Source organism: Camelina sativa, chromosome 12 (assembly GCF_000633955.1).
Source record: "Camelina sativa cultivar DH55 chromosome 12, Cs, whole genome shotgun sequence".
NCBI lineage: Eukaryota > Viridiplantae > Streptophyta > Magnoliopsida > Brassicales > Brassicaceae > Camelina > Camelina sativa.
This window is the reverse complement of record NC_025696.1, coordinates 4,592,293-4,619,615: the sequence shown is the minus strand read 5'-3', so window position 1 is coordinate 4,619,615 and position 27,323 is coordinate 4,592,293. Positions and strand designations below refer to the sequence as shown.

The window sequence follows — 27,323 nt, the reverse complement described above, 5'->3', positions numbered from 1 at the left end:
GTGATCCTACGTTTAGACGTTCACTTCCATTGTCGAGTAAATCTGATCTGACGGCTAGGAATCGCCGCCGGCCACAACTTGAGAACCAAAACCCAAAACCCTCGGAACACATAGGCGTCTTCTCGACGGAGCGACAGAGAGTGAGAGAGTGAGAGAGATGCAAACAGTGAAAGCTTTGAAGAGAGTGACTGAACCCTTGCAATGGGTTCGGTCCGTTTCTAATAGAAGAAGCTTTTCTGCTCTCCCAAACTATTCCGCATCAGATGCCGATATCGAAGACCAGGTTAGATTCTTATCTTCTTCTTTGGATCTTCACTAAATGTGCTTGATTTGATAGTCCTGCTTGTGTAACTCTTAAAATTTTTGATCTCATTTGATTGTAAATGAGGAATCTCATTTTCCGCAAGTGTAAATGTTTCAATTTGAGTGATATAAAGTTTGGATTTTGCTGTAATTGAAGGTTATGGTGGAAGGAAAAGCTAAATCAAGAGCTGCCATTCTCAATAGCCCTTCTTCTCTCAATGCTCTTTCTGCTCCTATGGTATTATTGTCTTTAGCATAAATTTTTTCTTCTTCGATTTCAAGTCTGGTTTCTTGAGCTCATTTAGTCTTTTTTAGAGTTTTGCTTCTAAATTTGTTTGTGTGTTTTAGGTAAGTCGGTTAACGAGGCTATACGACTCATGGGAAGAGAATCCAGCTATTTCCTTTGTTTTGATGAAGGTATGGCACTTGTCTCTAGCTTCATTTTACGAGAACAGCTCAATAGATCATGTATTCTTTTGCTGCATGGTTAATTGTTATACAGTATTTTCCCTCGATTAAGCTACTGTTTTGATTTTGTTATCTCTGAAGGGTAGCGGCAAAACGTTCTGTTCTGGTGCAGATGTCTTGCCTCTTTATCACTCGGTCAATGAAGGTCCATATCTTCTATTAGTTTTCATTGTTAGATACCTGGAAAGTTTTTTTGAGGTTCAGGGCAAGCCATTCCATAGCTCTTTCACTAGTGTTAAGCTGGTGATGTTACTGAGAATAATTGCTGATGTATTACGAATTTTATGTGCACAGGGAATACTGAAGAATGTAATCGTTTTTTCGAGAACTTGTACAAGTTTGTATACCTCCAAGGAACATATTTGAAACCAAATGTGAGATTCCTAGACTTTTCCTTGATGATATGTGTTACTTCTAGATGATGGGATTGGTTCGTATGACTGCGAGTGATTATAAAGAGCTCGACTTTTGCTTCCGCTCTCAATAATATATGAAGCTGATTTTGGGAGATAAGATGCAAAAGTTAAACTATTTGAATGTTGTTTCCTGCTCTTATACCTAAAGAGTTTTATCTTACTGCAGATAGCTATAATGGATGGTGTAACCATGGGTTGTGGTGGTGGAATTTCAATTCCAGGGATGTTTCGTGTGGCTACAGATAAAACTGTATGTGGCTCTCGATCTATTATTACGAATCACTAGTTTTTTATGTTGAGCGGACACTGTAGTAAAAGAAATAGATTCCATCGATTGGTTTACGGAAGTTCCTACAGTCTCTTAAGAAATGAAGTTAAATCTCTTAGTTGGTGTTTGAAGCGATTTTCTCTCAGTAGCGCCGTTTTCTTTGTGTGATACTGTTTCTTCTCTTTTATTTTGGAATTTTTAGTGGTTAAGGTGTTCTGATTCGGACCAACCGTCCATATGGGACGGGACAAGATCCTACAGTCTCTAAAGAAAGAAGTTAAATCTGTTAGTCGGTGTTCAGCACCATTTTCTCTGTATATCATATATCATGTTGTCTAGTCAATTATCAGTAACGCCTTTCTCTTTGTGTAAAACGGTCTCTTCTTTTGTACTTTGAGATTTTTGGTGGTAAAGGTGTTCTGACCGACTGTGCGTATGCAGGTGTTGGCCCATCCAGAGGTCCAAATTGGTTTTCATCCTGATGCAGGAGCTTCCTATTACCTTTCACGGCTTCCTGGTTATTTAGGTGAACGTCATCTTTGGCTGATGGTCAAATTCTTGATCGGAATCTGACTGGCATACAAATATTTAACTGCAACGATTTGGTTTTTCTGAAGCGGTTTTTTGTGTTTTCTTGTTCAGGGGAATACTTGGCTCTAACAGGGCAGAAACTTAATGGTGTCGAAATGATAGCATGTGGTCTTGCCACTCACTATTGCTTAAATGCGGTTTGATTCTTTCCTTTTCCCATGTTTTGATCTTTCCTCTTAAGTGCATTCCTTATATTTGTTGTGGTGGCAGAGACTTCCGATGATGGAAGAGAGAATTGGTAAACTGTTGAGCGATGATCCTACCGTCATTGAGGATTCTCTTGCTCAATATGGTGATCTTGTTTACCCTGACAATAGCAGTGTACTCCACAAGTAAATATTTTACCTTGTCTCCTTAACTTAAAATCTCTTTGAATATCCCACAATCGTGTTACCAAAAAATTATTTTGTCAGGATTGAGATGATTGATAAATATTTTGGGCTTGATACGGTTGAAGAAATCATTGAGGCTATGGTAAGAGATCTTTTCCTAGCGTACTCATGATATGATTCAATTGAGGACTCTAATTTGACAAGTTCTAAACTTTTACGTTTACCCATGGCTCAGGAAAATGAGACTGCTAATTCTTGCAATGAATGGTGCAAGAAAACTCTCAAACAAATCAAAGAAGCTTCACCTTTGAGCTTAAAGATTACTTTGCAATCTGTGAGTCCTTTTAGTCTCTTCTTCTCCTTTCTCCAAAAGCATCTCATTTTTTCTGATTCTGGCGATTTCTTCTCTTCTTAGATACGAGAAGGTAGATTCCAAACTCTTGATCAGTGTCTCACACGTGAATACCGTATATCTTTGTGTGGAGTTGCGAAGACGGTCTCTGGCGACTTTTGTGAGGTAAAATATATCACCAAATCCTCATGTAAAGCATCATTATATGCATATACTGAAAACGTTTGCTGTTGATAGGGTGTTCGAGCCCGTTTGGTGGACAAAGACTTTGCTCCAAAGGTGCATACAAACAGATCTGCCTTTCACACTACACGTTTGGAACTCCTTTTGCTTATGTTCATGTTCCAGGTTTTAGTTTATGATATTTTGTGGTTTTCTCTTTCCAAAAATATTTGCAGTGGGATCCTCCACGCCTAGAAGACGTAAGCAAAGACATGGTGGATTGCTACTTTGCGCCAGCCACAGAGCTCGATGGTTTAGATTCTGAGCTGAAGCTGCCAACAGCCCAACGGGAGCCGTTCTTCTGAGGAATCTACTGATACTCCTTACTTGCAATAAAGAATTCGACCGGTCTATGCTCAAATGAGATCCATGCGATGACCTTTTGCTGTCAAACTCTGTTTATCCTTCACTGTCAAGTTTATCTTCTTAATTAGGAGTGTCAAGTTTTTAACTGTCCTATGATAGTTTGTTTGTTCATCTTCTGTGACAAGATTCCATTATAATGTTGAAGAGCCAAAGTGTAGAATTTTTTTAAAAGCTTGATTGGATACATAAACAACGCAACTCCTACGCTGAGTAGTGATTTTCAGGTAGCAGGCAACTTGTTTAACTAAAAGCGAACTTCACATTAAGCTTAAAGCAAACGCTGTAACAGAAAATCTAGACACTTCCACTCAAGGATTCATCATCTAGAGAAACTGGTGCGGTGTTTCGAGCATACTTTATAAGATCTTGGAACAGATCGTTCTGAACATGTTGAAGACTCTGGGTTGCACCATTCTAGTCCAGATCGAGAAGATTCAGGAACACGCTGAGCAAGCAGGCGGGCAGCGTCTTTCCACCATGAAACCTCTGTTTCTTTCTCTTGCAGTCTGCGTTCAACACGACTAAGAGCAGTCTCAAGCTTCAGTAACTCTTCTTGTTGCCTTGTCTCCAGTAACTCGTGCAGTTTTTTCTCTAGTTCGAACGGACAGACTCCACTTCTTTCATCGGCAACCACCATCTCCGGTATATGACTCTTTGTGACCTCATTTTCCTACAAACACCCAAAGAACTACAAGCCTTAGAAATCAAGAAAATGTAAGAAGACAAAAGAGGTTTTTGTTGTTGTGATTACTTCAAGTTTGCGTTGTCTCTGAATCTGATACTTTGTGTATCTATCCTCTGCTTTATCATCCAGAGGTAACCTACCTACCTCAGCCTGAAGTTTTGAGCTGCGGTCTGGTTTTGAGACCTCGAATTCTGTGTACTCCTCTTGAAGAAGAATACTAGTAGATGACTCTTGGAAAATGGATGACGCCAAATTCGAGAATTCTTGAGGAGAAAACTGGTAACCGCTTGCTTCATTTGAAGACATAGGTGGATTTGCCTCTACTTCTTTCTTCTGTAACTCTTCTTTCGCATTTAGAAGAAACATCTCCATTTGCATCCGCAGGTTTGTCATCTTATCAAGCTCAGTCTTACTTGCAATTACAAGATAGAGCAAAATAGAACCAATTCCCATTTCCAAAGGTGCTTCTCTGCTTTGTGATTCTGCACAAAGCAAAACCATTGCTAATTAGTACATAAATGTGTAGGAAGAAGAAAAAAAATACAAACTTCTCACCAAATTGATTAGTTTCTGGAGTATTCTCGTTAAGGCGTTTCGTCGAGCACCTTATGGGCGGTAATTTGTAACCTCTGGTATCATCTTCTTCAACTCCCTCCCCTGTTTCTCTCTTCCCCTTGGAACTTCTCAACCCAGAAAGCCACCGACCCACGACCTTCCGAGGCGTGTAACACTCCACGACAGTGCACCCATCTCCTCTCCTCCGCCGCGAGTGACCACTGGCTTCCATTGAAGAAAACAGAAACGAATACTCTCATGGGTTTGGAAAAAGAGACGAGATTTTAAAAGGGTAGTAGTAGTAGTAGGAAGGAGGGAGGGACCGCCGAGATCGGGTTGACATTGATAATGGTGGGACGGAGTCGTAACAGAGAGCGATGAACAGATGGGGAGAGGTATTTAATGACAATCACGAGACTTGCAGAGTTTGGAGGGAAATCTCTCATTTTCTTCTCCTTTTGAATTTCTTTTTTTTTTTCTTTCTTCAATCATTTTGTAAAATACTACAATAAACTTTGTATAACACAAATAAAAAAGAAACAAATATTTCTACTCTCTAGTGACTCTAAAATTCAATAATTGAGATTGTGATTGGAAAATTTATGGTGACACTTTTGAAAACACTATTTGCAAAAAAAACAATTTGCAGTCATAAGCATTAAATTCATATGTTTCTCTATGGTACAAGATTTTCATAAATTCAGACGAATCAATGTTCATCTAACTAACATTTAAGTTTTCTCGAATATGCTCATATAGTTTTATATACACTAAAGTTTACAACTTTTATCTCCTAATGATCGAAAACACAATTCAGAAAAGTAAGAAAACCCCATTCTTTTTTTTTCCAGGGGTGATGATGATATACTAAACAAAAGTACAAAACAAGACATTTCACTAGAGCTTTTTTCATGTTCTAGATTGCTCCATCAACCTCCCAGATATAGCAGCAGCGAGAGCAGCTGTAAATTTTGAATCTTTAGTTAACGAAGACGCCATTTGTTGTACCAGAACCTCTTGCATCGAATTCCTTTCGTTCTTCTCCAAACCTAATCTATGATTACCATGAACCAAATCCAAAGTCACAGTGTTTGACCCATTCTGGCTTGTAACATCACCTTCGGAAGCGTTTGGACCTAAGTGGTTATGCGTTCCTTCGTATGTTGCTACCAGTAAAGACGGATCCTCTGCGCTACGTTGTACCTGAACAACAACAACAACACCAAAAACCATTAGACAGCTGAAACTATTAGAAATCTAGCTAGAGATATCCAACTGAGAGTGTGTGTTAATTAATTACCTTCTTCTTGACTGGACAAGACGGTGCAAAGGAGCATCTAAAGTAAGCTCTAGGTGACGGGTTATCTCTTGTAACCTTTTGTCCGTATTTCCTCCATTGGAATCCATCTTTTACTGTCTGCAAAATTGCACTCTGCTTAATCAATAATCATTCACATACATACTCCCATGCCTCTATGCACAAAGTTCCACTAAAACTTAGTCTCTTTAATCAAAAGACTTGAAAGACAAAAGACGCTTACCAAGCTTGTGTCCGATGTATCAGTAGGCACGTAGACAGTCGAAACCTTTGCTTTGTTGAAGCTATCAGTAACTGGTCTTTTGCATGAAAGAAGCTGATTTTTCTGCTCATGTTGTTGCTGATGATGATGATGATCTTCATTGCTGGAGCTATTCTCCGTTATTCCACTACTGAGTCCAATGGGAAAGCCTAAGAGCTCATCCGGGTCTTGTTTTCTTTTCTTTATCGGTTGTTCTGTCTGATCGATTTCAGGGCTCCGTCGACTCTGAAGCTTCTCCAAATGATGATGTAGTGCGTAGTAGTTCTGATAGACTGTTGCTAGCTTCTCTGTTAGAAGCTTGTTCTCTGAGTTAACTCTGTTTAGCTCCTCTCTTAACTCACTTGCGCTCTGTTCATCACAATAAAGATCAAATTACTAAAAAGACTCCATTTTTTTGTTTAAAACAAATTGTTCATGAAAAGTTTCAGACTTTATAAAACAAATTCAGCAAAGTTTCAAACTTTAGTTCTTTCCCTGAAAAGTTTCAGACTTTATACCTCATCACTGATTGATTTCGATACAAAGAGATGAGAAGTATTCAGAGGTTCAAATTCAGATCCATCTTAATTGAATTCTTAAAAGCTAAAAACTTGTTCCAACAATTGAATCATCATCGTTCATAGTGATGAATTTAGAATAAATCCATAAAAAAAAGCCTAGTGTGAAAGGTAACGCACACCAAGTGTTCGACGAAAAGAACTAACCTCGTCTTGCTCCAACCATTTCCTTTTTAATTGAGTAGAAACCGAAACCGAGACCTCCTCCTTCTGAAATATTAAAATTTGAAACGAACCCATGATTAGTTCACAGAAATTGAATGGAAACAAAAAAAAAACAAGAACTTAGAATGGATCAGACAAGATCCGGAGGACTCACCGGAAGCAGCTTTTCAGGGAAAGGATTGGTGTTGAGATCGAGAAACGAAGAACAATCCATTTTAAGTTATCTTAAGAGATACACAGACCAAAAGGACTGGTTGGTGCGTAGTAGAGAGAGAGACTTAAGTCCTTGATTTTGCTTTCTTCGGTCACAAGTTGGTCCGAGTGAATGAGAATTTGCCCATAGAAAAATGCCTTTATTTATACAGAGAGTGCGCTCAATAAATTAAGTGACCCAATAAATTATTTAATTAGTTGTTGCGCAGAAAATTTAAGTTTATTTATTAAAAAAAATTATGTATATAAACATGATATCGTAACAATAAATAATGTCATTTTTAGAGTATTATCTTCGTTTCATGAAAAAATTATACTAAATTTGAAATTTATTTTTAATTTAAAGCTAATCGTCAAATTTAAATTATGAGTTACTTCGTATTATGTATAAATTTTTATATTCTAAAAAAATGATGTAAGTACGATAGGATTAAAAGAAAGAGGTTTTGGATTTGTTAGGAAGGAAAGTCGTTGGAAAGTGAAGAAGATAAATCTAAAAAAAAGCTGTCTTCTTATAAAGTCCACAAGACATTAAAGACTTTCGGAAATAAAATTATATTAAAGAAAAAAAAGCACAACAAGACAGAGAAAGCTGTCTAATTAAATCACCAGTGATTGGCTAAAATTATGGGATCCTCCTGTAAGAAAACTTTCTAAATTGAGATATAAGCTTTATCGTAGTTTAGTTTCTTAGATATGTGTGGGTTAATTATTTTACTGTCGTAATCATCTTCTATACTATCTTGATTTCTTACACCTAAAAAGTATTGTTCGATATATATTTTAATATATAATTATACATATTCTCAAAAGTTGATAATATTCTATCCGTTTCAAAATATAAGATGTTTTAGAGAAGTTTTTTGTTTCATAATATAAAATGTTTTCAAGTTTCTATACAACTTTTAGATTAGTTTAGTATTTTATTATACAGTATTGTTTCTGATTGATTGAGCTTTTTAGAAGTAAAGACTTCTTAATCTGTATGTTTTCGTTAAAACATCCTATATTTTGAAATGGAAAAAGTACTATTTAAGAAAATGAGCTATGCATACGGTTTTGTTTTGTAGTACCATATTTTAATAACATTTAGTATCTAGATATTTAGTTTGATAATTTCACTAAAAAGGTACACTACATCTTTTAGTTTTAAGTTTAATTTATTTATTTTAGTGACTGTGTTATGTACCTTTTTGAAAAAATAAAATTATAGAAAAGCTGAAATACCGTCCAAAGACTTAGAAACTTTCTTCAAGTCTCGATCCAAAAAACCAACTAAAATAAGTTATGCAACTAAATACAACAACATAATTTAAAAAAAATTAAAAAAAAAAAAAAACAAAAAAGGAAGCAAGTAGAAGGAATTGGATAGAAAGAAAAAAGAATCAATAATATCGGCGGGAGTGTCCCCATGCCCGAAGAAAAAATGGTACGTCATTACTTTATATATTTTTCAATGTGGTAGTGTAGGAGATTCCGTGTTTCTTTTATGTCCTGTTGAATTTTAAAAGTTTTAACATTTTATAAAATTTGTTTTGTCGAGATCCATAAACAGTTACGAACTTTCCCTTGACTTGCTTGACTCTATTGACTCTCTCATTCGGAGGTCGGCAATTCTTTCTTTATGATATATATATATATATATATATATGTATATCCTTTGCCGCTTACCAATGATGTAATGTATCGTACAGAAACAACTAAATACAGTAAAATGCATTGTTATCAGACTATGATCAGCAGTTTTCATTGCCATATAAATCTATTAGGTGATCGATGAGCTCAACCGAAACCCAAATTTATATAGTTAGGATAACTAATCAGAATCTATAAGAAAATGGAATCTCGTTTGTTATTTTGATCATTCGATCTTAATATACATCTTATGTTCGTTCTAGTTTGTTCATATCATATTTGATAGAGAGTAATGTTTGGGAAAGAGACCAATCACATGGCGTGATAAATCAAGTCAGTAGTAAAAAAAAACATGATTGGAAAAATGGTAAACAAAAAGATATAAAATAGTAGCCGACAAAGAAAATAAGTATAAATAAATTGGGAGAGTGAAACAAAAATGTGGAAGTTTTTGGCTAGGAAACAAACAAAGAGAGGGGTGAGCCCACACGGGGAAAAGGGCAACAAAATCTTGACCAGACTCGACCGTGACTTCCAAGTTGTGTGAGAGAGAGAGGCCTTCCCCTATTATTATTAGGATGATGAATGGTGGTGTGAACAAGTTGCCACCTTGGGCGGCTCCGACACCGACCTCTTTTTTTTTCTTGTCACTTTTTTTTTCTTTTCTTTTCAAAGTTGAGAATTTAGGTGATCATCTTAAATTTATTTGGTTTCTTTCGAACACTAGGGTACAAAATGCTTAACTACTATTACATGAAAATTTAGAAAGCTTGATTGTGCGATTGAGATCCTTAGACTCTGGTAGACCATGTGTTTTGATTTTATTAATGTAGGTTGTCAATTTATTAGATTGAGACGATATCATATATTAGAAATATTCAAACTTCTTCTTATCAAACTACAGTATCTGTGTTTTTTTTTCTTCTAACAGAACTAATTTAAAACATAAATATGGTTCACAAATCAGGTAACTTAGCCACTTTCCTATGAAATCGATAGTTAACTTCAAAATTTAGTCCAATTCTCATCATAAATCTGATTTCAAAATACATCTCATATACTTGGTAAATCTGTGCGTTTTGTACTTTCATTCCCAAAGAAAGTTTGGTTGTGTCACTGCAGGCAAAGAGCTATCTAGCCTTTTGCTTGGATGTAATTATAAACCATAACACCGACCATTTTTGTTTTCTTAAAAAGATAAAATCACAACCATAATCTTTTGCCAAAACCGTATGAATGTACACAAATCATAACGACGGTTGTCAAAAAAAAAAAACGAAAAAATCAGATTAATTTATGTGATATGTAACAAACCTGATTTTCTTACTACGTAAAACGTTATAAATTAAGAACGGGGATACATAAATAAAATGAAATGTCCCCTGCTCTAGACCAAATAGAAATTTCTCATCACTAGTACGTGGTTCGTATTATTGAAATTTGGACCACAATAATGTAATTATACACCAAACTTCTTCGTTTTATACCACAATAATGTTTATCAGTCCTAGGCAAAAGTGATACTATATCGCTACCCGTTGACGAACAATATATGGCATGCTGGATATTGTTAATTCGAATAGAGGAACAACAATAATATTGTTATTGAAGAATAAGTTAGGGCCGGTTCATGGAAAAGTTGATTAAACAAGTAATCATGGTTGGAAAAATCATAAAGTTTTATTAGTTTATCGTACCTAGGTGTAGGTGGAGTGATAAGTCTTATAATACGACCATCTTTTTAAGTCGTCGTCTAAAACTTGAACTCCCTCTTCTAATATTCTACGTGACGACGTCAATACGATGACGTCATTACTTAGCATATGCATAATGCATCGATCCATAAGCATGATCCAGTAACGTTTTTATATTTTTTTGTTGTCTTTTGTTTCACGAAATTAACTCTCCTTGAATAGTCCAACGGAAAAAGAAAAAGACAACTTCCAACTAAACATAACATAGAAACTTTTGAATCATTTCCCACCATCTGAAATCATTATTAGAATTTTGATTTTTCTCAGTCGTACTCGTACATGTAACATGTACATATATCTATTTTTTACATCGGAGATTAAACAAAAAAAAAATTATCAGGAAAATAATTGTTTTCTTCGACTTTGATTTGAACTCGTATCTTGAACCGGTTAAATTTATATTGGTAGCTTTTACTTGGTCAACTTCTATATAGAACAAAAGTTTGGGTAATTACTAAGAGCTGTTATGATAGGTTTATGTACTATATGTGAATTTAAAGAAAATGCTTTAGCATGGGTAATGCACTAATTATATTAAAATGATTGAATTACTTAAAACCAATTATCACAAAATAAAGTATAATTGAGAACAGTATTTCTATGCCTAGTGTGTACGATCGAACACTAAAAAAAACTTTCACAGCGTAACAACCGCAGGCCCGGCTCATACCCATGGGAGAGGGGCGGTGGCCATGGGATATTTATAGAAATAGGCATTTTACGAGTTAAAACTTTGAAATGAAGTACTATTGTCCGTACTTGCGATATTAAGCATTTTTTAGAGAAGGAATTGACGTTTTTGCCCTCTGTCTCCTCTCCTCTCGCTCTCTTCTATTCTCTTCCGTTCAACAAGCCAAGCTCTCTCCTTTTCCGATCAAAACCAGAGTTTCTTCTTTCGACCACAACCATGGCGTCTCACCACCATGCTCCATCAACACCATCTCCAACACAAGCTCTTTGGCCTCCAAAATACAAAACTGCTTTGTCACCAACAACATCTCAGATCCAAGAAATTCAATAGATTCAATTTAGTTTATTTTGGAGGAAGGAATCTAAACCCTAAGGGGATACAATCTAGTGAACCCAAGGGATCCAATCACAAAGATTTATGAAATTAAAATTTCCCAACCGATTTCATTATCATCACCACCATCATCAGATCTCATCATTAACTAAAACCTTCTTTCTCTTCCTCCGAAGAAACCATCGCCTCCTTCCACCGCCATCATCATCTCAGATCCCATTAATTCAATAGATTTAATTTAATATCGTTTTGAGTGAAGAAATCTAAACCCTAACAGAATATTATCTTGTGAACCCAATGGATTTAATCACAAAACAATTATCAAATCAAAAGTTCCGATCATCTTTAAAATTATTTCATTACCCGGATTTCATCAATCATCAATTCATCACCATCTCGTTCGCCAGATCTCATCATTGTCACCAAATCTGATTAATTTATCGTGAATGTAATCATAAACAAGTTTATGATGATAACTGCCGAGGTTCATTGATCGACAAAATCGCAGATCAAAAAAAAAAATCTTTTCCTTTTCTGAAGAGGGTAAAAATGTCTTTTTATCCAATTATAAATGCTCATTTCTGTAATCACGGACAGATATTCCTAATTCAATAAGATTCTTAAAAAAAGTGCCTTATTCTGTAATTAATCCGCGGTGGCCATGGGACAAATCTTTTTTTCTTCAAAAAACTTAAGGCAAATGGGGTCCAAAAAAAATGGAAAAAAAAAATTATGTTGTTAAGGGTCTAAAAAAAATTATATGCCTAGGGACCAAAAAATTGTTGAGACGGGGCTGAACAACCGTATATTATATTAAAATATCTTTAAGAAAGACTTGAGTCGATGTGAGTCAAGCTAATTTAAAAGTTAAAACCAAATGGAATTTGTTTGAGAAATTATAGAAACTATGGACCAAATGGGATGTGTAAGATAAGCTAAGTAAAAATACAGAGACTAGTTGCTCAAAAGTCATGGGACTTTTTTTAGCCAAAACATAATATTCCACTCCATGCATGCGTCTTTTTTTGAATGGTAGTGTGATGCAATTCATGATTCGTCAGCCTCAGCTACGTCATCGTTGACCTAATACAGTCTTGTTTTCTTCTCTGTTGTTAAAACGCTTACTTGTCAAATTTTAGAATGACTTGGGGTTGAATTGATTAAGAAGTCAGGTTTTTTTAACTTTGTGGTCTTCATCCCGAATCCACCCCATCCCAAACTTCTTAAAAAGCAAGACTCGGATTTTGATGGGTTTGATTTTATATCTTATGTTTTGCTTAATAGAAATTCTGATTACGACGCTTCTTTTATATTTAAACATTATTATATGTGAACATTACAAAATTTTATCAGTTTTAAGGAGTAAGGATCATTATTCATTAGGAGTTAGGACGATATAGGTGGTGTTATTAAGGGTACAGTAACAGACTGAACAAAAAACAAACCGAACCATGTAAATCCCAAAATAAAATTCTCTCTGGAACAAAAGTGCCTCAAACCAGAACCAAAAAAATATTTCCATATCCACCTCTCAGTCTCATATTCGAAGTCACATCATAGTTAACATCAAAAACCACGTACAAGTAAATAAAAAAAATGAAGAAAAGTGTTTTCACCTACTGGTTATTAGTTTCAATCTCTTCCTCAAAGAAACATCTTCATCATTCTTGCTCCGCCCTGAAGCTTTGCGAGCAAAGATGAGAGTTTTCTTTCGACTTGTGGTTTTTTTAAATCTGCACTTTTAGTATTTGTAAAACTCTAACATCTCTTCTTCCACGGGATGAGTCTTGCCTACTATCACAAGACAATGCAACGGCGCTCCAAAATCAACACTCTCTAGTTGCTTCATAGTCCCTGCAACTATCTTCTGGTCCTCAGAGCCAAGCCTTGCAAATCCCACACACTCTGTGTCTTCACCATAAACAGATTCCCCATGCTTTTGCTCAACTTCTAGAAGCTGCTCGATCGCTGTATTAACAGTCATATACCTGGATGGTTCATACTGTTTGTTCCCTCCTCTGCAAAGAGATTCAAAAGTGGGCTCTTTCACTCGGATATCTAGCAGACAGAGAGTGTGGAGTCCAAGAGACCGGTTCTTCTTGATCTTCTCATAAAAGCTATCGGGTCTCCAAGTCTCGGTGAAGAACGGGATTGAAACAGTCTCTCCATAATGGTAAAGCTGCAGTCCACAAATCCCAACAGCATTCATCACAGATGCATTGTGCACTACCTCTACTTTTACACCAACTGTCTTAGCTCGAACAACAAGATCACTATGTGTTGTAGCTCTGCAAATTGCATTCCCAGCAAAACAACAACAACAACCATATCACACATAAATCCCAAAATAAACTGCAGAGTAGTATCTCACTAACAAGACATTGATAAAGCTCGAATTAAGTACCCGAAAGGATCACCAACAACGAGAAAAGCGATATCATTATCAATGGCTTCTTCAATCATATCACCAGCCTTTTCTTCCACCATTTCTCTATCAGCAAGTATAATTTGTTTCCCATAAAAGTTCTCCTGAGAAACCAAAATAAAAAAAAAACATAAGCTTTAAAATCAGAAAATTGAGAAAAGTAGTGAATCTAACTAAATCAACGGGGGGTTTTGAGAGTCTTACAAGATTGGAAAGACCAGAAGCAGAGAGACCAAAGGACAAAAGAGAAGTGTAAGCTTCCATGTATACTTTCTGAGATTTCTTAACAGCTTCGAGTCCTCTCAAGGTTATGTCTTTCTCATCACCTAAACCTAACCCTATAATGTACAACATCTCTGCTGCTACTACTCTCTTCTGCCTCTCTGACAAACAGTAATCAAACAACGATTAATCACTCAATCAGATAGTCACATGAAACGCAACAAAGATGAAACCTTTGAATAAGAACAACGAAACAGTTGACGAACTTAAGATCTAAGGAAAAGATAAATCTATTGCTTCCACCAAACAAGTGGGTAGGTGAACAAATCGAAGAATCCAACAGATCCATAGAATTGAATGATAAAAATTCGAACTTTACCTGATAGATTGCGTTGAAACTTAGGGAAAGCAAAGACTCTCTCACTCGATAAACCTCAGCGAGCGGCCAAGAGGAAGAAGGTCAAAACCCTTTTTGTGTCTTTTTTTTTTCTTTAGTTTAATTGAGAGTTTAATTAAGGGAATACTTATTTGATCCTTATTAAAAGTGAGTAAGCGGCCCTGAGTATTGTTCGCATTGAGAGGGCAAAAATAAAATACTAGTATTACACTCTTTGTCTAAGAAACCAAAAAGGAAGTAAGATTTGAGGACTTGAGTGATTGAATGAATAGAGTTACACAACATATTATATAGTATTAGGCAGTGCAAGAGAGCTGAGGTAGACAATTTTTTTGTCGGACTAGCTCGTGCATATCGTGCACTATCTTGAACACTGCTTCTGGTCTAGCCAGCCTCAACGCATTCTGTGACATTATCTCCAACTCTTTTGATGCCGGTCCAAACCAATCTGCTACGATCTCTGAGATCTCTTTTGGTGATTTTGAGAATTTCCCACATCCGTTCTCCACCACGTAAGGCACGTTCCCTGCCTCCTGCGCTCAAAATCAAAATTCCCCAAAATTGAGAAACTGAAGTTAACATTAGAATGGGACTGTCTTTAGAGTGAAACTTACTTGACCAGCTATGTAACCGTTTAAGATGATCGGTAGCCCTCTTATCATAGCTTCAGCTATAGTGCCTGGACCAGCCTGCACAAGCCCAAGTGACAAACATAAATAAAGAAGCAATCATTCTAGGATCACTCTTGTTTTTCGAGTACAAGAGACTAGATATGTTGAATCCAGGTCTCCACTTTAAGAACATACTAATTTGGTTCTGTTCAGTTTACCTTGGTTATGATGCAGTCACAGGCACCCATACATTCCTCCATTTTCGTTATAAACCCCTTCACCTATGTGATTAAGAAGGTCCTTTCAGCGACTTACATTGAGTGCCTAAGAATGTTGATTTGGTATGAAGGATGAGAAGTGTAGAGTACCTGGACTGGGATTTTCCACTCTAAGGAGCTTAGTTTGCTTTGGAGTTTCTTGTTTCGTCCACAGATTACAAGAACCTGACCTACTGCTTCACCAAGGCTCTCATCATACAAAGCATCTGCAAGTGCTCTTGCTGTTGCCTCGATGGGACCCATCCCTTCTCCTCCTCCCATTAACAATACAGCTGGAAGATTCTCATCCATCCCTAGCTCCCTTCTTAGCTCAACCTGTGATTTTTCGGAAAGATCCTATTACATTTGGATATGCTTTAAACCACAAAGAACAGTCAGTAAAGGAATTTTTCCAAACTGACCTTTGGGCGAACTGGTTTGACAAAAGAAGGTCGAACAGGAAGGCCGTAAACTTTGATTTGTGATGTTTCGAGTCCTGCCTTTTGCGCCCTTTTTGCCACTTCTGTTGATGGGCAATAACATCTTGTCACAAGCTTATGAAACCTAAAACATCAAAATAAGCATGTTGTAACTTTGTTTATACAAAAGAGCCTATAGACCTTCTAAAAATGGAAGGATTTGATACAACTACTAACCATGTGGGATGGCAAGTGCTCAAGTCTGTAATAACCGTGGTGAAGACGATTTTCTTAAGCAAGCCTTTTGATCTAAGGACACGAAGAGGGACATGTTGCATCAACGGATGAACACTGATTATTATGTCCGGTTGATATTTCATTAACCCTTGGGCGATTTCCCTGTAAGTTTTAAAACAACGGTATCAGATTGGACAAGAAAAAGACAAGTGAGAATTCCATAATAGAAGCAAAGACCAACGAAAGCTATAGGCTAAATTTTATGCCATAGGTACACTTAAGAACTCTTTATCAAAATTCTTCTTATAGTAAAAGTTGGAACAGACAAATGACTTATTCCAAACTATAGACCTTAATCCTCACCTGGCAATAAAAGTCGAAGTTGCTGCAAAATTAGATTGATGAATAACGCGTGGAGCTGTACCATAATAAGTCATTTTCCACAGAGTTCCATGCTTCACCAGAAAATTATAGCTTCGGGGGAGCTGGTTGAACGGCCAGGGTGTATGATCTGTCCACAAATCCGTAATAAACACCTGCGCAAACACTCTTAATGAATGGCTCACACCACTTAGAAGTCCAAATTGACTTTAAACTCTGTTTCACCCTCATCTACTTACATGAACCAAACATCTAAAAGCTTAGATTCTCTAATTCAAGAACAACTCTAAATTCTAACAACAATTTGTAACAAATACTCAAAAGTGAAATCAATGGATCAAAATTGGAAATGCGAGGACGAACCTGGTACTCATCACCAAACTCCTGATTAAAAGCAGCTTTAATAGCTTCAGCAGAAGCTCTGTGACCACCACCAGTATCACTCATCAAAATCAAAACTTTCTTCGGCCGATCAGCTTCAACACCATTCAACGGCAAGCCCTCTTCACCCAAAACCTCATTACTCCCATCTACCCTAACCCCATTCTCATCACTCGACAACCCAACTCCTCCAACAGAGGCGAAACTCTCCGGAACAACCTTCTCACAGTGAAACCTAATAAAGCTATTGAATTCGCTGATAAACCTACGCAGACTCGAACCAGCACTGCTCTTAGTATTCATGCTCAAGGAAGCTAGGGTTTTCCCCGTTCTTCGGGTTGGTAAAGTCCTGAAGCCATTGAAGTACAAGGCATTGGAGGAGGAGAGAGCGTACCCATCTGAATTGGAACATGGGGATCGATTCAGAGAGGCTAAACCTCTCAGCCGTGGGAAGAAATCAAAGACCGGAGCTGATGAATCATTGGTTACCGTTGAAGGGTTTTGCATAGTTTTGATTAGAGAGAGAGAGAAGAGAGATTCAATGAGACATGAATGATCTCAAACGGAGAGAGATGCAGAGGGAGAGGAGAGAGAGATTGGAGAGACACGAAAAAGATAGGATTTTTAAGAAGAGAGCAGAGTGGGGGATGGATTGATTCGGGACGAATACGATTGGGGGAAAGTTTTGTTGTTATTGGCCTAAACCGAAAAACTTATCCGAATATTCTCTCTATATGGGCAAAATTGATTTCTACCAGAACTGAGGTAACCCAAATCAACCAATTTATATATATGTTAAGCTAAATTGAAATATCGTGTAATATAGAAATTTAAAAAAAAAAAAAGAATAGAAAAATATATACTTGTAAATTCTGTAGCTATATCTTCTACAAATGGATGTCGGCATAATGGACAGATTAATTCCAAAATTGTAGCACATTTTTCTTTACCAAAAAACATAAAAGATTAAAAAGGAATTTGGTCCTTACATGTAATGGTACCACTATCACACTTTTTTTTTTTCTCAATGGTACCACTATCACACTTTAAAAACTAGATTAACAATGAGAGGAAGTGTTCATTTTTTTTTTTTTTTTTTTTTTTTTTTNTTTTTTTTTTTTTGTATATTAATGTTTTTGTTTTCTATGAAAGAGATAAATTATGAGTTTGCAATTGGTTTTATATATATAATAAGATAGAGAGGTATATATGTTTTTATATAATAATGGATTTTGTGGGAGTTTGAGGTGCGTTCTCTTTGGAATGTTCTCTAGTATGTAAAAACTTTAGGCGTTGGATTTATTTGCATTTAATGTATATATGAGTTTTCTAACGTTTTTTTTTTTTTTTTTAAGATATATCCTCCAGTATATATAAAATACATTATAAGTTATACATGTTAAATAAAAACTACCAAGCGGAAGCTACATACTATAATGGTTTATGGTTGGTAAAATGATCTTTCAAACAGCAATTTACGTAAAACGACCATTCTTGTTTTTTAAAAAAGGAGTTATAACTTAACCTCGTTAAGCAGAAATAACGAATAAGAGAGTTTGATACAATTCGATTCAGACGAATTATTGTATTAAATAAATTTAAAAAACTTGACAGTCAACGTTGGCTTTGTGCTGCCCATGTGTTTCATGCTTCCATTTCTCCAATCGTTTTTCTATCTGATACTCGTAGAATCTTGAGATATATAGTTGTAAAAAAAAAAAAAAAAAAATCTTGAGATATATATACTTTTGATTTGTTAAAAGCTAAAGTTGAGATACTCAAGTACAATAACTATTTTCTTATTTTTTAAGAAAATAAGGTTAGATTAGAGAGGACAAAAGTTGAAGGAACTCGTTGTGGAATAGAATTCGTTATTAGTACGTCCGACCAAATTAAAAGAACAAGAAAAAGCAAGCACGCATCGTGTGAAAACTAAAAGATGGCTATGCATGCCTTTCACATGCGTTATTTTTATTGAACTAAAATTCTTAAACAATTAGTGTTTTATAAGGAAACTACGATGAACCTTAAATTATTCAAAGTTCTAACAAATATTAAAGGTGCAAATCTAGGATCTCCTCACATTCGTTCGTTTCATTTCACATATTTCAACTTTTGAAGGAAAACATCAAACAAACAAGAACTAATTATGAAAGTACTCATCGTTATGGCTGGAATGTCACATGTCACAGCATACAGCATACAGCATACAGCATACAGCATACAGCATACAGCATACAGCATAGTACCGATAGTAATTTCGAAAATCAAAATTATTCGACACTCAAATATAATTATGGTGAATAAGTGAAACCATATCTTTAACAAAAAAAAATAAAATAAATAAATAAGTGACTACGTAATTGCCACTTGTGCCACCAAGAAAGAAAAGTATTAAATATTTAGTGGGCTCATAAGCCCAATGAAGAAATTGGCCCATTCTAATTATATCTCGTTCTTAAGCTATATTTCCAATTTAGTAACTACCCGGCCGCCGGGTAACCTTCCTGCACCGCCGTGGATAGCTCCTCTTTCTCACCCGCCGCTGATTTCTTCTGTTCGAAACGACGTGGTTTGTTAAATCTATTCAAATTGACGTTCTGTGCTTCTTCTTCTTCTTCTTCTTCTTCTTCTTCTTCTTCTTCTCACTTTTGATTCGCAACAAAGAACAAACCCTAAATCCCCGCTTCTTCTTCTACTCTGTTCCTCCAACTCAATTCGTCTGCTCCTTGGTCCTTACAGCAGCTTTATACAGGAACAAACCCACTAATTCTTTCTTCATCCCGCGTGAAACTATTACGGTACGAATTCAAATTAAAACTTGGCATGAAATTATCTCATAGTTTCAAAGTGCTTTGCTCGTGGATAATAATGTAATCACTCTCTGAGTAACACATTTGTTCAGAGCAAAGAGAAAGATGAAGATTGCAATTGAAGGTTGTATGCACGGAGACCTTGACAATGTATACAAGACAATTCAACATCATGAACTCATTCACAACACTAAAGTCGATCTCCTCCTCTGCTGCGGCGATTTTCAGGTACTCAATCTTTACTTTTCTTCCTTGAAAAAAACAATATTATTATTATCCCATTAGATTCTGCTTCTTCATTGTGAAAGATTCGTTCTTTTGCTTCTTTAGGCTGTTAGAAACGAGAAAGACATGGATAGCCTTAACGTACCTAGAAAATACAGAGAGATGAAGTCCTTTTGGAAGTACTACTCCGGTCAAGAAGTTGCTCCCATTCCCACGATTTTCATCGGTGGTAATCACGAGGCTTCTAACTACTTGTGGGAGTTGTAAGTTTTTTACTATTCTCTAAGTATTCTTGTCTTGAGTTAGGATTCTGAAGCTCAAAATATGTGTTCTTGATGGGGTTTGCTGCTTTTGCTGCTTTTGCTGCTCTAGGTATTATGGAGGTTGGGCTGCCACTAATGTATACTTTTTGGGTTATGCTGGAGTTGTGAAGTTTGGCAATCTGCGAATTGGAGGCCTTTCTGGTATCTACAATGGACATCATTACCGTTCAGGTTTGTTTACCAATTTTTCAGCTTTTGAAATAGCAAAAACCTAGATTTCTAAGTTGTGTATATTTAAATTGTCAAGTTTAGGGAACTTTTTAGTTTTGGTTGTTGAAGTCAAGTCATTTTTGTGTGTAGGACACTTTGAGCGGCCACCATATAATGAGAGCACCATCAGATCGGTTTATCATGTTCGTGAGTATGATGTCCAGAAGTTGATGCAACTTGAAGAGCCGCTTGATATATTTCTCTCACATGATTGGCCTGTTGGAATTACTGATTATGGAGACTCAGAAGCACTTATGCGGCAAAAACCATACTTCCGTCAAGAGGTAAAACTTTTAGGAGAATGTTTCCAATTCTTCATTTTGGTTTTGAGATCTTTGCAATGGATTTGACCAAATTTAATTACAGATCGAGGAGAGAACTCTAGGAAGTAAACCAGCGGCTTTACTGCTAGAAAAACTGAAGCCTCGGTATTGGTTTTCAGCTCACTTACACTGCAAATTTGCTGCTGCTGTTCAACACGGGAACGATGGCTTAGTGACAAAGTTTCTGGCTCTTGATAAATGTGTACCAGGGAAAAAGTTTTTACAGGTTCTAATTCCTTCATGTCCACCTTATGCTTTGTTTTTGTGAAACAAAAAAAGGATACCTTATAATTTCTTAGGATCTTCATTAGATTATTGAAGTCGAATCAGAGCCTGGACCTTTTGAGATCCTATACGACGAAGAGTGGCTAGCAATAACACGAAAGTTCAATTCCATTTTCCCGCTAACTAAGAGATACCCAAACTTCAGGTATACGTACCTACCAAGACATGTTATGTTTATATTTCTTCCATTTATCTTTCTACTCCCTACTTACGTATTGTTTTGAGACAATAGCGCTGCTGGAATGGATATACAAGAGAGCCGTGAATGGGTGAGGAAGAAGTTAGAAGAAAGGCAATTTAAACCTTTTGAGTTTGCAAGGACAGTCCCAGCATATAACCCATCACAACGTATCTTTGATCCCATACCTGGTAAGTTAATGTGTTGGATATAGAGCATTATGTAAAATATCGATGAGATCTACTATGATGTAAAGTATACGGATAATCGATTAAAAGTGTATTATTCTTGTGGAATTATGTAGAGATCCCACAGAATCTGCAGACGCTGTCTTTGTTAGAGCTCCTTGGTCTCCCATATCTCCTTGATTCATCACCAGTAACAGGGGAAAGAACCGCTATCCCTGCTTCAGTGGCTCCATCAGGTATGATTATGGCTTTCTTTGCTAATGAGGACTTTGTTGCGATAATAGTATGAATGTCAAGAATCAATCATGTCATGTTGTGTATTGCAGATCTTCCGGCATATGATAGCGAAGAAATCCCAATTGATGACATTGATGAAATAGAAGAGATGGAGAAAGCCAAAGAGGATGACCCTACGAGAGAGTCGTGACATGAATCTCTCCATTCAAGTGGTTAGAATCTTTGTTCTTTTTGCTAATATTTGACTGCTTAATCGTCAACCTGGAAAACAACCACATTAGTGGAGATTTTGTGATTAGAATATCAGGTTTTATTTGTTTGCATGTGATATTAAAGAAAAATGAATCATAAAAAATTGTATCGAAGACAGAAACCAATGTTCATCCAATATTCAAGAAAGTAGGATCACTTTTTCTTCCAGAAGTTGTCTTTGCATGCATTTTCTTGGGAATACTCACCGACAAAAACCATAGGGATAGTATGTCGGATTCACTTAAAACCATGGATGATGCTAGAACTGTTGGATTCAACTGAACACGACCATCAGTGATTCTTCATTAAATTGCGTTGACTTAACTTCATCACCTCAACTATTTTTCTTGTTCTGACACAAACATCAAATGCAAACGATGCAGTGAACAGATACTATTTATTATTACGATAACCTTCGATACACAAACATCTATCTCTCTCGTCTTCTATTATCATTGTCACTTTCCTTTTCGAGTCAAACACAGAGACATTAAAAAAATGGCCTCCTCTTCTTGCCGACTAAACTATTCCTTTCTTCTTCATCTTCTTCTCTTTCTGTCTAGTCTTGTCGCTTCCTCCGCCGACCTCTCTTTTAATTTCTACGCCAGTTCTTGTCCTGTAGCTGAGCTTCTCGTCAGAAACACCGTTAGATCAGCTACATTATCTGATCCAACCATCCCCGGTAAACTCCTCCGTCTCCTCTTCCACGACTGTTTCGTCCAGGTAACAACACATGCTCACTACGAATTACAGAGAAAATTCAAATAAACTTGGACTGAGCTTTGATTTGTTGCCATGCAAGGGTTGTGATGCGTCAGTGTTGATACAAGGGAATACCACCGAGAGAAGCGATCCTGGAAACGCATCCCTTGGAGGGTTCTCTGTCATAGACACAGCTAAGAAAGCCTTGGAGATTTTATGTCCGGCCACCGTTTCCTGCGCTGACATCGTCGCACTTGCTGCTAGAGACGCCGTCGAAGCTGTAACATTCACTTCCACTTCAATCTATATTGCTCTAGTCCGGTGTAACTGATCCAAACCAATTGAACGAAAAATAACCGGACTTAGATTTACATTAAACCGGTTATCCTTCTTAAGGTTTGAATGTTATTTTTTTGGGCGGGACAGGCAGGAGGACCGGTGGTTGAGATTCTGACAGGGAGGAGAGACGGGAGAGTATCTATTGCTGCAAACGTAAGACCGAACATAATCGACACAGATTTCAGTCTCGACCAAATGATCGATGGCTTCTCTTCTAAAGGCTTGTCTATTCAAGATCTTGTCGTTCTCTCTGGTATATATATCAACGTTTCTTGAAACGTCTATTCAATTTTCACCAAAATGTTTTTGCTAAACTCTAAGAGAGTATGATGAAACAGAGTTTGCTGCAAGAACTGACTAAACCGGATTGGTTATATTTGTCTACTCTAAATTCTATGGTTACGCTTTGTTTGTTTTTTATTGTACGTTCAGGAGCACACACGATTGGGGCGTCTCATTGCAACGCATTCAATGGAAGATTTAAACAAGACTCAAAAGGGAGTTTCGAGCTAATCGACGCGTCTCTCGACAAGTCATACGCAGAGACACTACTGAACAAATGCTCGTCCTCAGAATCGTCGTCATTGACGGTGAGCAACGATCCAGTGACATCTTCGACATTCGATAATCAGTACTATAGGAATCTGGAGACGCACAAGGGTTTGATTCAAACGGATTCTGCACTGATGGATGATGATCGAACGAGGAAGATGGTGGAGGCACTGGCGAGTGATGAGGAAAGCTTTTTGCAGAGATGGAGTGAGTCGTTTGTGAAGCTGAGTATGGTTGGTGTGAGAGTTGGTGAAGATGGTGAGATTAGACGTACTTGTTCTTCCGTTAATTAAAAACATTTCTGCTGTGTAATTAATTTTGGTTTACTTGGATTTTGGTTTCACAATTTAATATTTTGGTCTAAATGTATAATAAGGTTAGTCGGTAATTGAGAACAGTGATCGGCTGGATCAATGAAATACTGGTAATTTTTTTATTTAGTCCCTCTAGGCTGGTCAAAACTCAAAACAAAACTTAGATGAGATTGAGATTCTGAACATTGCAATTTGAAGCATTAACATATGTAAAATAAATAAAAAAGATTTGTTAACATTTGTCAACCTTCATTCATTCTCCTTGATCCTTCCAGGGTGACAAAACCGAGGCCATATGTCAGTTTCTACTCAATGCAAACCGCAGAAACACACTAAAAGAGTCTCAAAGCTTGTTACCCTAAAGGCCAAGCTAGCCAATACTCTCTTCTGGTCTCCCACCGGAAAACACACATGCATAGCTCATAGTTGACGTATTGAATGGATTCAATGGAAAGCTTGAGTTTAGCAATGTAGATGAGCTTGCAACTATGGCAACACTCGGGAACGAACTTCATGGCCACAGGAGTAAGTAATGGTTGTTATTTTGAAAATGGTAGGTTAGTTGTCCAAAGGAGAGATACTCTTTCTAAAGTTGCGTATGAAAATGGGAAACACATTTTTCGATTTGGACGAGTCCTTGAGTAACGAGACGGAAACTAATACGGAGTATTTAAAATTAGAACATTTGTATCATTTTATGAGGAAGCAAGAAAGAAAGTGAAATAAATGATTTTTACAAGTGAGTGACTAAAATGGCTCGATGTGAAGGTTATTGTTGCATGTCGCTACGCAGTAAGGAAGGGGTAATAAATAGTACTACTACAGTACATGATTGACTATTACACACACCAGTACATGAGAGAAATCGTAGAACATAATCAATCGCATCTGCATGTGAATACCACGTGTCAAAATCTGATGAGAAGGACGGTTGATTCATTCTGACTTGGTTTCACAGTAAAGTTGACAAAAACTTCCTCTAATTAATTAATTAATTTAATCATCTTTTTAAGGCACACAATTAGGCCCCTCCACGAGATATCTCTTTCCTTTATAGATTGACAATAGTATAAATATATATACATATTTATTTCTCTAATAATTAGATTAGGATACTTAATTTTAATTATTCTTAATTGCTAATAATGAGAGAAAAAAAAAAAGAAAAGTAGATAATAATAATGGAGGAATCAGCTTCTTCTTCTTCTTCGTCATTTTATTTTTTTCAAAACGAAGACCAGAGAGAGAGAGAGAGCTATATTGGAGACGAATCCCTAATTCTTCTCGGGTCTTAATCTGCTGTATTTGTTCATCTCTTTCCTCTTCTTCTTCAGGTACGCTCAAAAACTACTCCCTCTTAATTCGTCATCTCTTCGATCTGATCGTGCTCAATCCATTTCCCATTTTCAATTTTATCTGCTCTTGAATTTTTTTTGCTCAATCTGGTCATTTTTATGTGCTGCTTTACATAAGTCGTGTTCTGGCTTTTTATAATTCACAAGCATGACTCGATTTCGTCTTTGTTAATTTGTTTGGTGACATATTTGTTAGGGTTTGATTGGTGGATAAAAGGAAGCTGAATCAGCTTCAGAATTGTATTTGTAATTTTTTTTTGCTCCGATCAAGACAAGAGAAGGCTTTTGGTGTTTTGGGGGGGGGCATTTCTGAATTCTGAGGAGTTATGGGATATCTCAATTCTGTGTTGTCATCTTCGAGTCAGGTTCATGCTGATGATGGACCTGTTAGCGGCGGCGGACTCAGGTTTGATCTCTTTTACTCCTTTGTCCACTTTAATCGTTTCTGTGCTGTTCTAGGATTATTAAAGTTGCATTGCAGCTGTGCTTCAGTTGATCTAGATTGGAATATTTAGGCATCTTTCTCTTAGGTGGATAGAGGAGTTTCTTCTTCTCAGTAATAACTTAGATCTCTCTTATGTTGTTGAAGAACTCAGAGAATAATCATGTCCTAGCAATCTACCTTCTTCTGTCTAGTTTTTATTATCCTTCTGAATTCTGATTTGATACCTTGTCTTGGTTGATTTCTTAACTCTGGCGTTATAGTAGAACTCGTGATTCGTATGTAAGTCTGCAATTTAGATGTCTAATTATATATGTTTAGGCATTGGCATTGTTCCTAGAAATGTGACTGTGGATGCTGCTGCTGCTGTCAGTTTTTATTGTATAGATAGATTGTAATGTGATGGTGACATTCATTAACTTATATATATGCAGTCAAAACGGGAAGTTCAGCTATGGATATGCAAGCTCTCCTGGTAAAAGATCTTCAATGGAGGACTTCTATGAGACTAGAATCGATGGTGTTGATGGGGAAATAGTTGGCCTATTTGGTGTCTTTGACGGTATACATGTCTCTCTGATTTACAAGAACTTATGTGTTACTGACTATATCTTGCATGTAACAATTTCCAGTACTTTCTAGCATATGGAGAATTGTTTATCACTTATCATTATGTAGAATTAGACATATAAGTTCTGAGTTTTCATATGGTTAACTGGAGATTTAGTAAGGTTCTGTTTCTCTTGATACATTGGAACCATAATTCGTGAACGTCTATTGATCAAATAACAGCCTTAAGCATTTATCGTCTTTACTTATTTTTTACATGTTAAGGTATTCTAAAGAGGGCAATATAGTGATGTAGCTAATGTTTATATTCAGGTCATGGAGGTGCACGTGCAGCTGAATATGTGAAGCAAAATCTGTTCAGTAACCTGATTAGGCATCCAAAGTTCATCTCTGATACCACAGCAGCTATAGGTTATTTCACTTATAATCTTGTTAGTCAGATAATTCATTGAAAATAGACCCAGCAAGGTGCCTAATTTATCCTTCTGATATTTTTTTTTTCATTTGTTTGCTTCTCCTTTTCAGCTGATGCATATAACCAAACAGACGCGGAATTTCTTAAATCAGAAAATAGTCATAACAGAGATGCTGGTTCAACAGCGTCAACAGCCATCTTAGTTGGTGACCGTTTACTTGTTGCAAATGTAGGGGACTCCAGAGCTGTTATATGCAGAGGTGGCAATGGTAATGCGTGTTCATTTTTATATAAAATTTCCCTGCTTTGACGATTGCACATTGCATGCAGTTTGACCAAGTCATTAGGAGTTGAATGTTAAGAGGTCCAAAGGGAAACATATATTGATAGTTTGTCAAACAGTGTCTTCGAGTCATAACTAACCCCTAATAATTATAATCACATGATAGCCCTTGTATATGACATTTTCAGTAAGTCCTTCTATTTTTTATGGTACTAATTCGATTCTTTCGTCAAAGCTATTGCTGTATCCCGAGATCACAAGCCTGATCAAAGTGATGAGCGTCAAAGAATTGAGGATGCAGGAGGATTTGTCATGTGGGCTGGTAAGAAAACATATAGTGAAAACTTCTCTTCTTATCTTGAGTATATATCAATTGCTTAACTGGAATTATGCTAAAAGGAACATGGAGAGTTGGTGGAGTTCTTGCTGTTTCTCGTGCATTTGGCGATAGGTTGCTGAAGCAGTATGTTGTTGCTGATCCGGAGATACAGGTATTGACTT

At 36.6% G+C, this 27,323-nt stretch overlaps 8 protein-coding genes across 10 annotated transcripts; 4 read left to right on the top strand and 4 right to left on the bottom strand.

The window, feature by feature from the left end:
• On the top strand, window positions 43-3,485 carry LOC104730137 (3-hydroxyisobutyryl-CoA hydrolase-like protein 2, mitochondrial). The gene is made up of 14 exons (XM_010449242.2): window positions 43-283; window positions 461-541; window positions 652-720; window positions 853-916; window positions 1,066-1,145; window positions 1,354-1,437; window positions 1,897-1,981; window positions 2,098-2,183; window positions 2,257-2,378; window positions 2,460-2,520; window positions 2,614-2,712; window positions 2,794-2,895; window positions 2,968-3,009; window positions 3,129-3,485. Exons 1-14 carry the CDS (start codon window positions 158-160, stop codon window positions 3,255-3,257), a joined length of 1,230 nt encoding a protein of 409 aa, XP_010447544.1. The 5' UTR covers window positions 43-157; the 3' UTR covers window positions 3,258-3,485.
• On the bottom strand, window positions 3,438-5,046 carry LOC104730138 (protein POLAR LOCALIZATION DURING ASYMMETRIC DIVISION AND REDISTRIBUTION-like). Of its 2 annotated transcripts, none has more exons than XM_010449243.2 (3): window positions 4,559-5,046; window positions 4,070-4,485; window positions 3,438-3,988 (listed from the first exon to the last, which is right to left on the bottom strand). In XM_010449243.2, the coding sequence occupies exons 1-3, from the start codon at window positions 4,788-4,790 to the stop codon at window positions 3,638-3,640; spliced, it is 999 nt and encodes a 332-aa protein (XP_010447545.1). In that variant the 5' UTR covers window positions 4,791-5,046; the 3' UTR covers window positions 3,438-3,637. The 2 variants fall into 2 exon arrangements, with proteins under 2 accessions (XP_010447545.1, XP_010447546.1); XM_010449244.2 differs by having other exon boundaries at window positions 4,148-4,485.
• LOC104730136 (WRKY transcription factor 18) lies at window positions 5,248-7,206 on the bottom strand. Its single transcript, XM_010449241.1, has 5 exons — window positions 7,015-7,206; window positions 6,843-6,905; window positions 6,100-6,486; window positions 5,859-5,975; window positions 5,248-5,761 (listed from the first exon to the last, which is right to left on the bottom strand). The coding sequence occupies exons 1-5, from the start codon at window positions 7,072-7,074 to the stop codon at window positions 5,468-5,470; spliced, it is 921 nt and encodes a 306-aa protein (XP_010447543.1). The 5' UTR covers window positions 7,075-7,206; the 3' UTR covers window positions 5,248-5,467.
• Window positions 12,929-14,828, bottom strand: LOC104730135 (probable diphthine methyl ester synthase). The gene is made up of 4 exons (XM_010449239.2): window positions 14,513-14,828; window positions 14,116-14,294; window positions 13,891-14,015; window positions 12,929-13,774 (listed from the first exon to the last, which is right to left on the bottom strand). The coding sequence occupies exons 2-4, from the start codon at window positions 14,263-14,265 to the stop codon at window positions 13,228-13,230; spliced, it is 822 nt and encodes a 273-aa protein (XP_010447541.1). The 5' UTR covers window positions 14,266-14,294; window positions 14,513-14,828; the 3' UTR covers window positions 12,929-13,227.
• Window positions 14,827-17,522, bottom strand: LOC104730134 (monogalactosyldiacylglycerol synthase 1, chloroplastic). Its single transcript, XM_010449237.2, has 8 exons — window positions 16,799-17,522; window positions 16,418-16,590; window positions 16,055-16,216; window positions 15,821-15,962; window positions 15,510-15,734; window positions 15,360-15,422; window positions 15,145-15,219; window positions 14,827-15,063 (listed from the first exon to the last, which is right to left on the bottom strand). Exons 1-8 carry the CDS (start codon window positions 17,321-17,323, stop codon window positions 14,827-14,829), a joined length of 1,602 nt encoding a protein of 533 aa, XP_010447539.1. The 5' UTR covers window positions 17,324-17,522.
• LOC109124957 (lariat debranching enzyme-like) lies at window positions 19,286-22,502 on the top strand. 2 transcript variants are annotated; one of them, XM_019233336.1, is made up of 11 exons: window positions 19,286-19,617; window positions 19,722-19,857; window positions 19,960-20,117; window positions 20,227-20,348; window positions 20,478-20,671; window positions 20,754-20,936; window positions 21,022-21,140; window positions 21,228-21,364; window positions 21,478-21,597; window positions 21,688-21,810; window positions 22,414-22,502. In XM_019233336.1, exons 2-10 carry the CDS (start codon window positions 19,735-19,737, stop codon window positions 21,786-21,788), a joined length of 1,257 nt encoding a protein of 418 aa, XP_019088881.1. In that variant the 5' UTR covers window positions 19,286-19,617; window positions 19,722-19,734; the 3' UTR covers window positions 21,789-21,810; window positions 22,414-22,502. The 2 variants fall into 2 exon arrangements, with proteins under 2 accessions (XP_019088881.1, XP_019088880.1); XM_019233335.1 differs by lacking the exon at window positions 22,414-22,502 and having other exon boundaries at window positions 21,688-22,013.
• LOC104733193 (peroxidase 46-like) lies at window positions 22,122-23,879 on the top strand. Its single transcript, XM_019233337.1, has 4 exons — window positions 22,122-22,573; window positions 22,653-22,832; window positions 22,979-23,144; window positions 23,324-23,879. The coding sequence occupies exons 1-4, from the start codon at window positions 22,349-22,351 to the stop codon at window positions 23,734-23,736; spliced, it is 984 nt and encodes a 327-aa protein (XP_019088882.1). The 5' UTR covers window positions 22,122-22,348; the 3' UTR covers window positions 23,737-23,879.
• On the top strand, window positions 24,958-27,322 carry LOC109127900 (probable protein phosphatase 2C 59; the record flags this gene model as incomplete). The annotated part of the gene is made up of 7 exons (XM_019233478.1): window positions 24,958-25,091; window positions 25,309-25,518; window positions 25,989-26,116; window positions 26,437-26,535; window positions 26,650-26,808; window positions 27,058-27,144; window positions 27,222-27,322. Coding segments are annotated over exons 2-7 (654 nt in total), but the record flags the coding sequence as incomplete, so codon positions are not given.

What these genes read in the sequence shown, in the direction of transcription:
- LOC104730137 (XM_010449242.2), top strand. Translation starts at nt 158, where the DNA reads ATGCAAACAGTGAAAGCTTTGAAGAGAGTGACTGAACCCTTGCAATGG. An exon ending in AAGAAATCATTGAGGCTATG is followed by an intron (nt 2,521 to 2,613) that starts GTAAGAGATCTT and finishes CCCATGGCTCAG; the next exon opens with GAAAATGAGACTGCTAATTC. An exon ending in TCTCTGGCGACTTTTGTGAG is followed by an intron (nt 2,896 to 2,967) that starts GTAAAATATATC and finishes TGCTGTTGATAG; the next exon opens with GGTGTTCGAGCCCGTTTGGT.
- LOC104730138 (XM_010449243.2), bottom strand. Translation starts at nt 4,790, where the DNA reads ATGGAAGCCAGTGGTCACTCGCGGCGGAGGAGAGGAGATGGGTGCACT. An exon ending in TCCAGAAACTAATCAATTTG is followed by an intron (nt 4,486 to 4,558) that starts GTGAGAAGTTTG and finishes TGCTTTGTGCAG; the next exon opens with AATCACAAAGCAGAGAAGCA. An exon ending in AGAGACAACGCAAACTTGAA is followed by an intron (nt 3,989 to 4,069) that starts GTAATCACAACA and finishes GGGTGTTTGTAG; the next exon opens with GAAAATGAGGTCACAAAGAG.
- LOC104730136 (XM_010449241.1), bottom strand. Translation starts at nt 7,074, where the DNA reads ATGGATTGTTCTTCGTTTCTCGATCTCAACACCAATCCTTTCCCTGAA. An exon ending in TCCCTGAAAAGCTGCTTCCG is followed by an intron (nt 6,906 to 7,014) that starts GTGAGTCCTCCG and finishes TTAATATTTCAG; the next exon opens with AAGGAGGAGGTCTCGGTTTC. An exon ending in CTTGTCCAGTCAAGAAGAAG is followed by an intron (nt 5,762 to 5,858) that starts GTAATTAATTAA and finishes GTTGTTGTTCAG; the next exon opens with GTACAACGTAGCGCAGAGGA.
- LOC104730135 (XM_010449239.2), bottom strand. Translation starts at nt 14,265, where the DNA reads ATGTTGTACATTATAGGGTTAGGTTTAGGTGATGAGAAAGACATAACC. An exon ending in CTTCTGGTCTTTCCAATCTT is followed by an intron (nt 14,016 to 14,115) that starts GTAAGACTCTCA and finishes TTGGTTTCTCAG; the next exon opens with GAGAACTTTTATGGGAAACA. An exon ending in GTTGTTGGTGATCCTTTCGG is followed by an intron (nt 13,775 to 13,890) that starts GTACTTAATTCG and finishes TGCAATTTGCAG; the next exon opens with AGCTACAACACATAGTGATC.
- LOC104730134 (XM_010449237.2), bottom strand. Translation starts at nt 17,323, where the DNA reads ATGCAAAACCCTTCAACGGTAACCAATGATTCATCAGCTCCGGTCTTT. An exon ending in AGTTTGGTGATGAGTACCAG is followed by an intron (nt 16,591 to 16,798) that starts GTTCGTCCTCGC and finishes GTGTTTGCGCAG; the next exon opens with GTGTTTATTACGGATTTGTG. An exon ending in GTGACTGCATCATAACCAAG is followed by an intron (nt 15,220 to 15,359) that starts GTAAACTGAACA and finishes GGGCTTGTGCAG; the next exon opens with GCTGGTCCAGGCACTATAGC.
- LOC109124957 (XM_019233336.1), top strand. Translation starts at nt 19,735, where the DNA reads ATGAAGATTGCAATTGAAGGTTGTATGCACGGAGACCTTGACAATGTA. An exon ending in TCTGCTGCGGCGATTTTCAG is followed by an intron (nt 19,858 to 19,959) that starts GTACTCAATCTT and finishes TTGCTTCTTTAG; the next exon opens with GCTGTTAGAAACGAGAAAGA. An exon ending in TGGACATCATTACCGTTCAG is followed by an intron (nt 20,349 to 20,477) that starts GTTTGTTTACCA and finishes TTTTGTGTGTAG; the next exon opens with GACACTTTGAGCGGCCACCA.
- LOC104733193 (XM_019233337.1), top strand. Translation starts at nt 22,349, where the DNA reads ATGGCCTCCTCTTCTTGCCGACTAAACTATTCCTTTCTTCTTCATCTT. An exon ending in TCCACGACTGTTTCGTCCAG is followed by an intron (nt 22,574 to 22,652) that starts GTAACAACACAT and finishes TTGCCATGCAAG; the next exon opens with GGTTGTGATGCGTCAGTGTT. An exon ending in AGATCTTGTCGTTCTCTCTG is followed by an intron (nt 23,145 to 23,323) that starts GTATATATATCA and finishes TTGTACGTTCAG; the next exon opens with GAGCACACACGATTGGGGCG.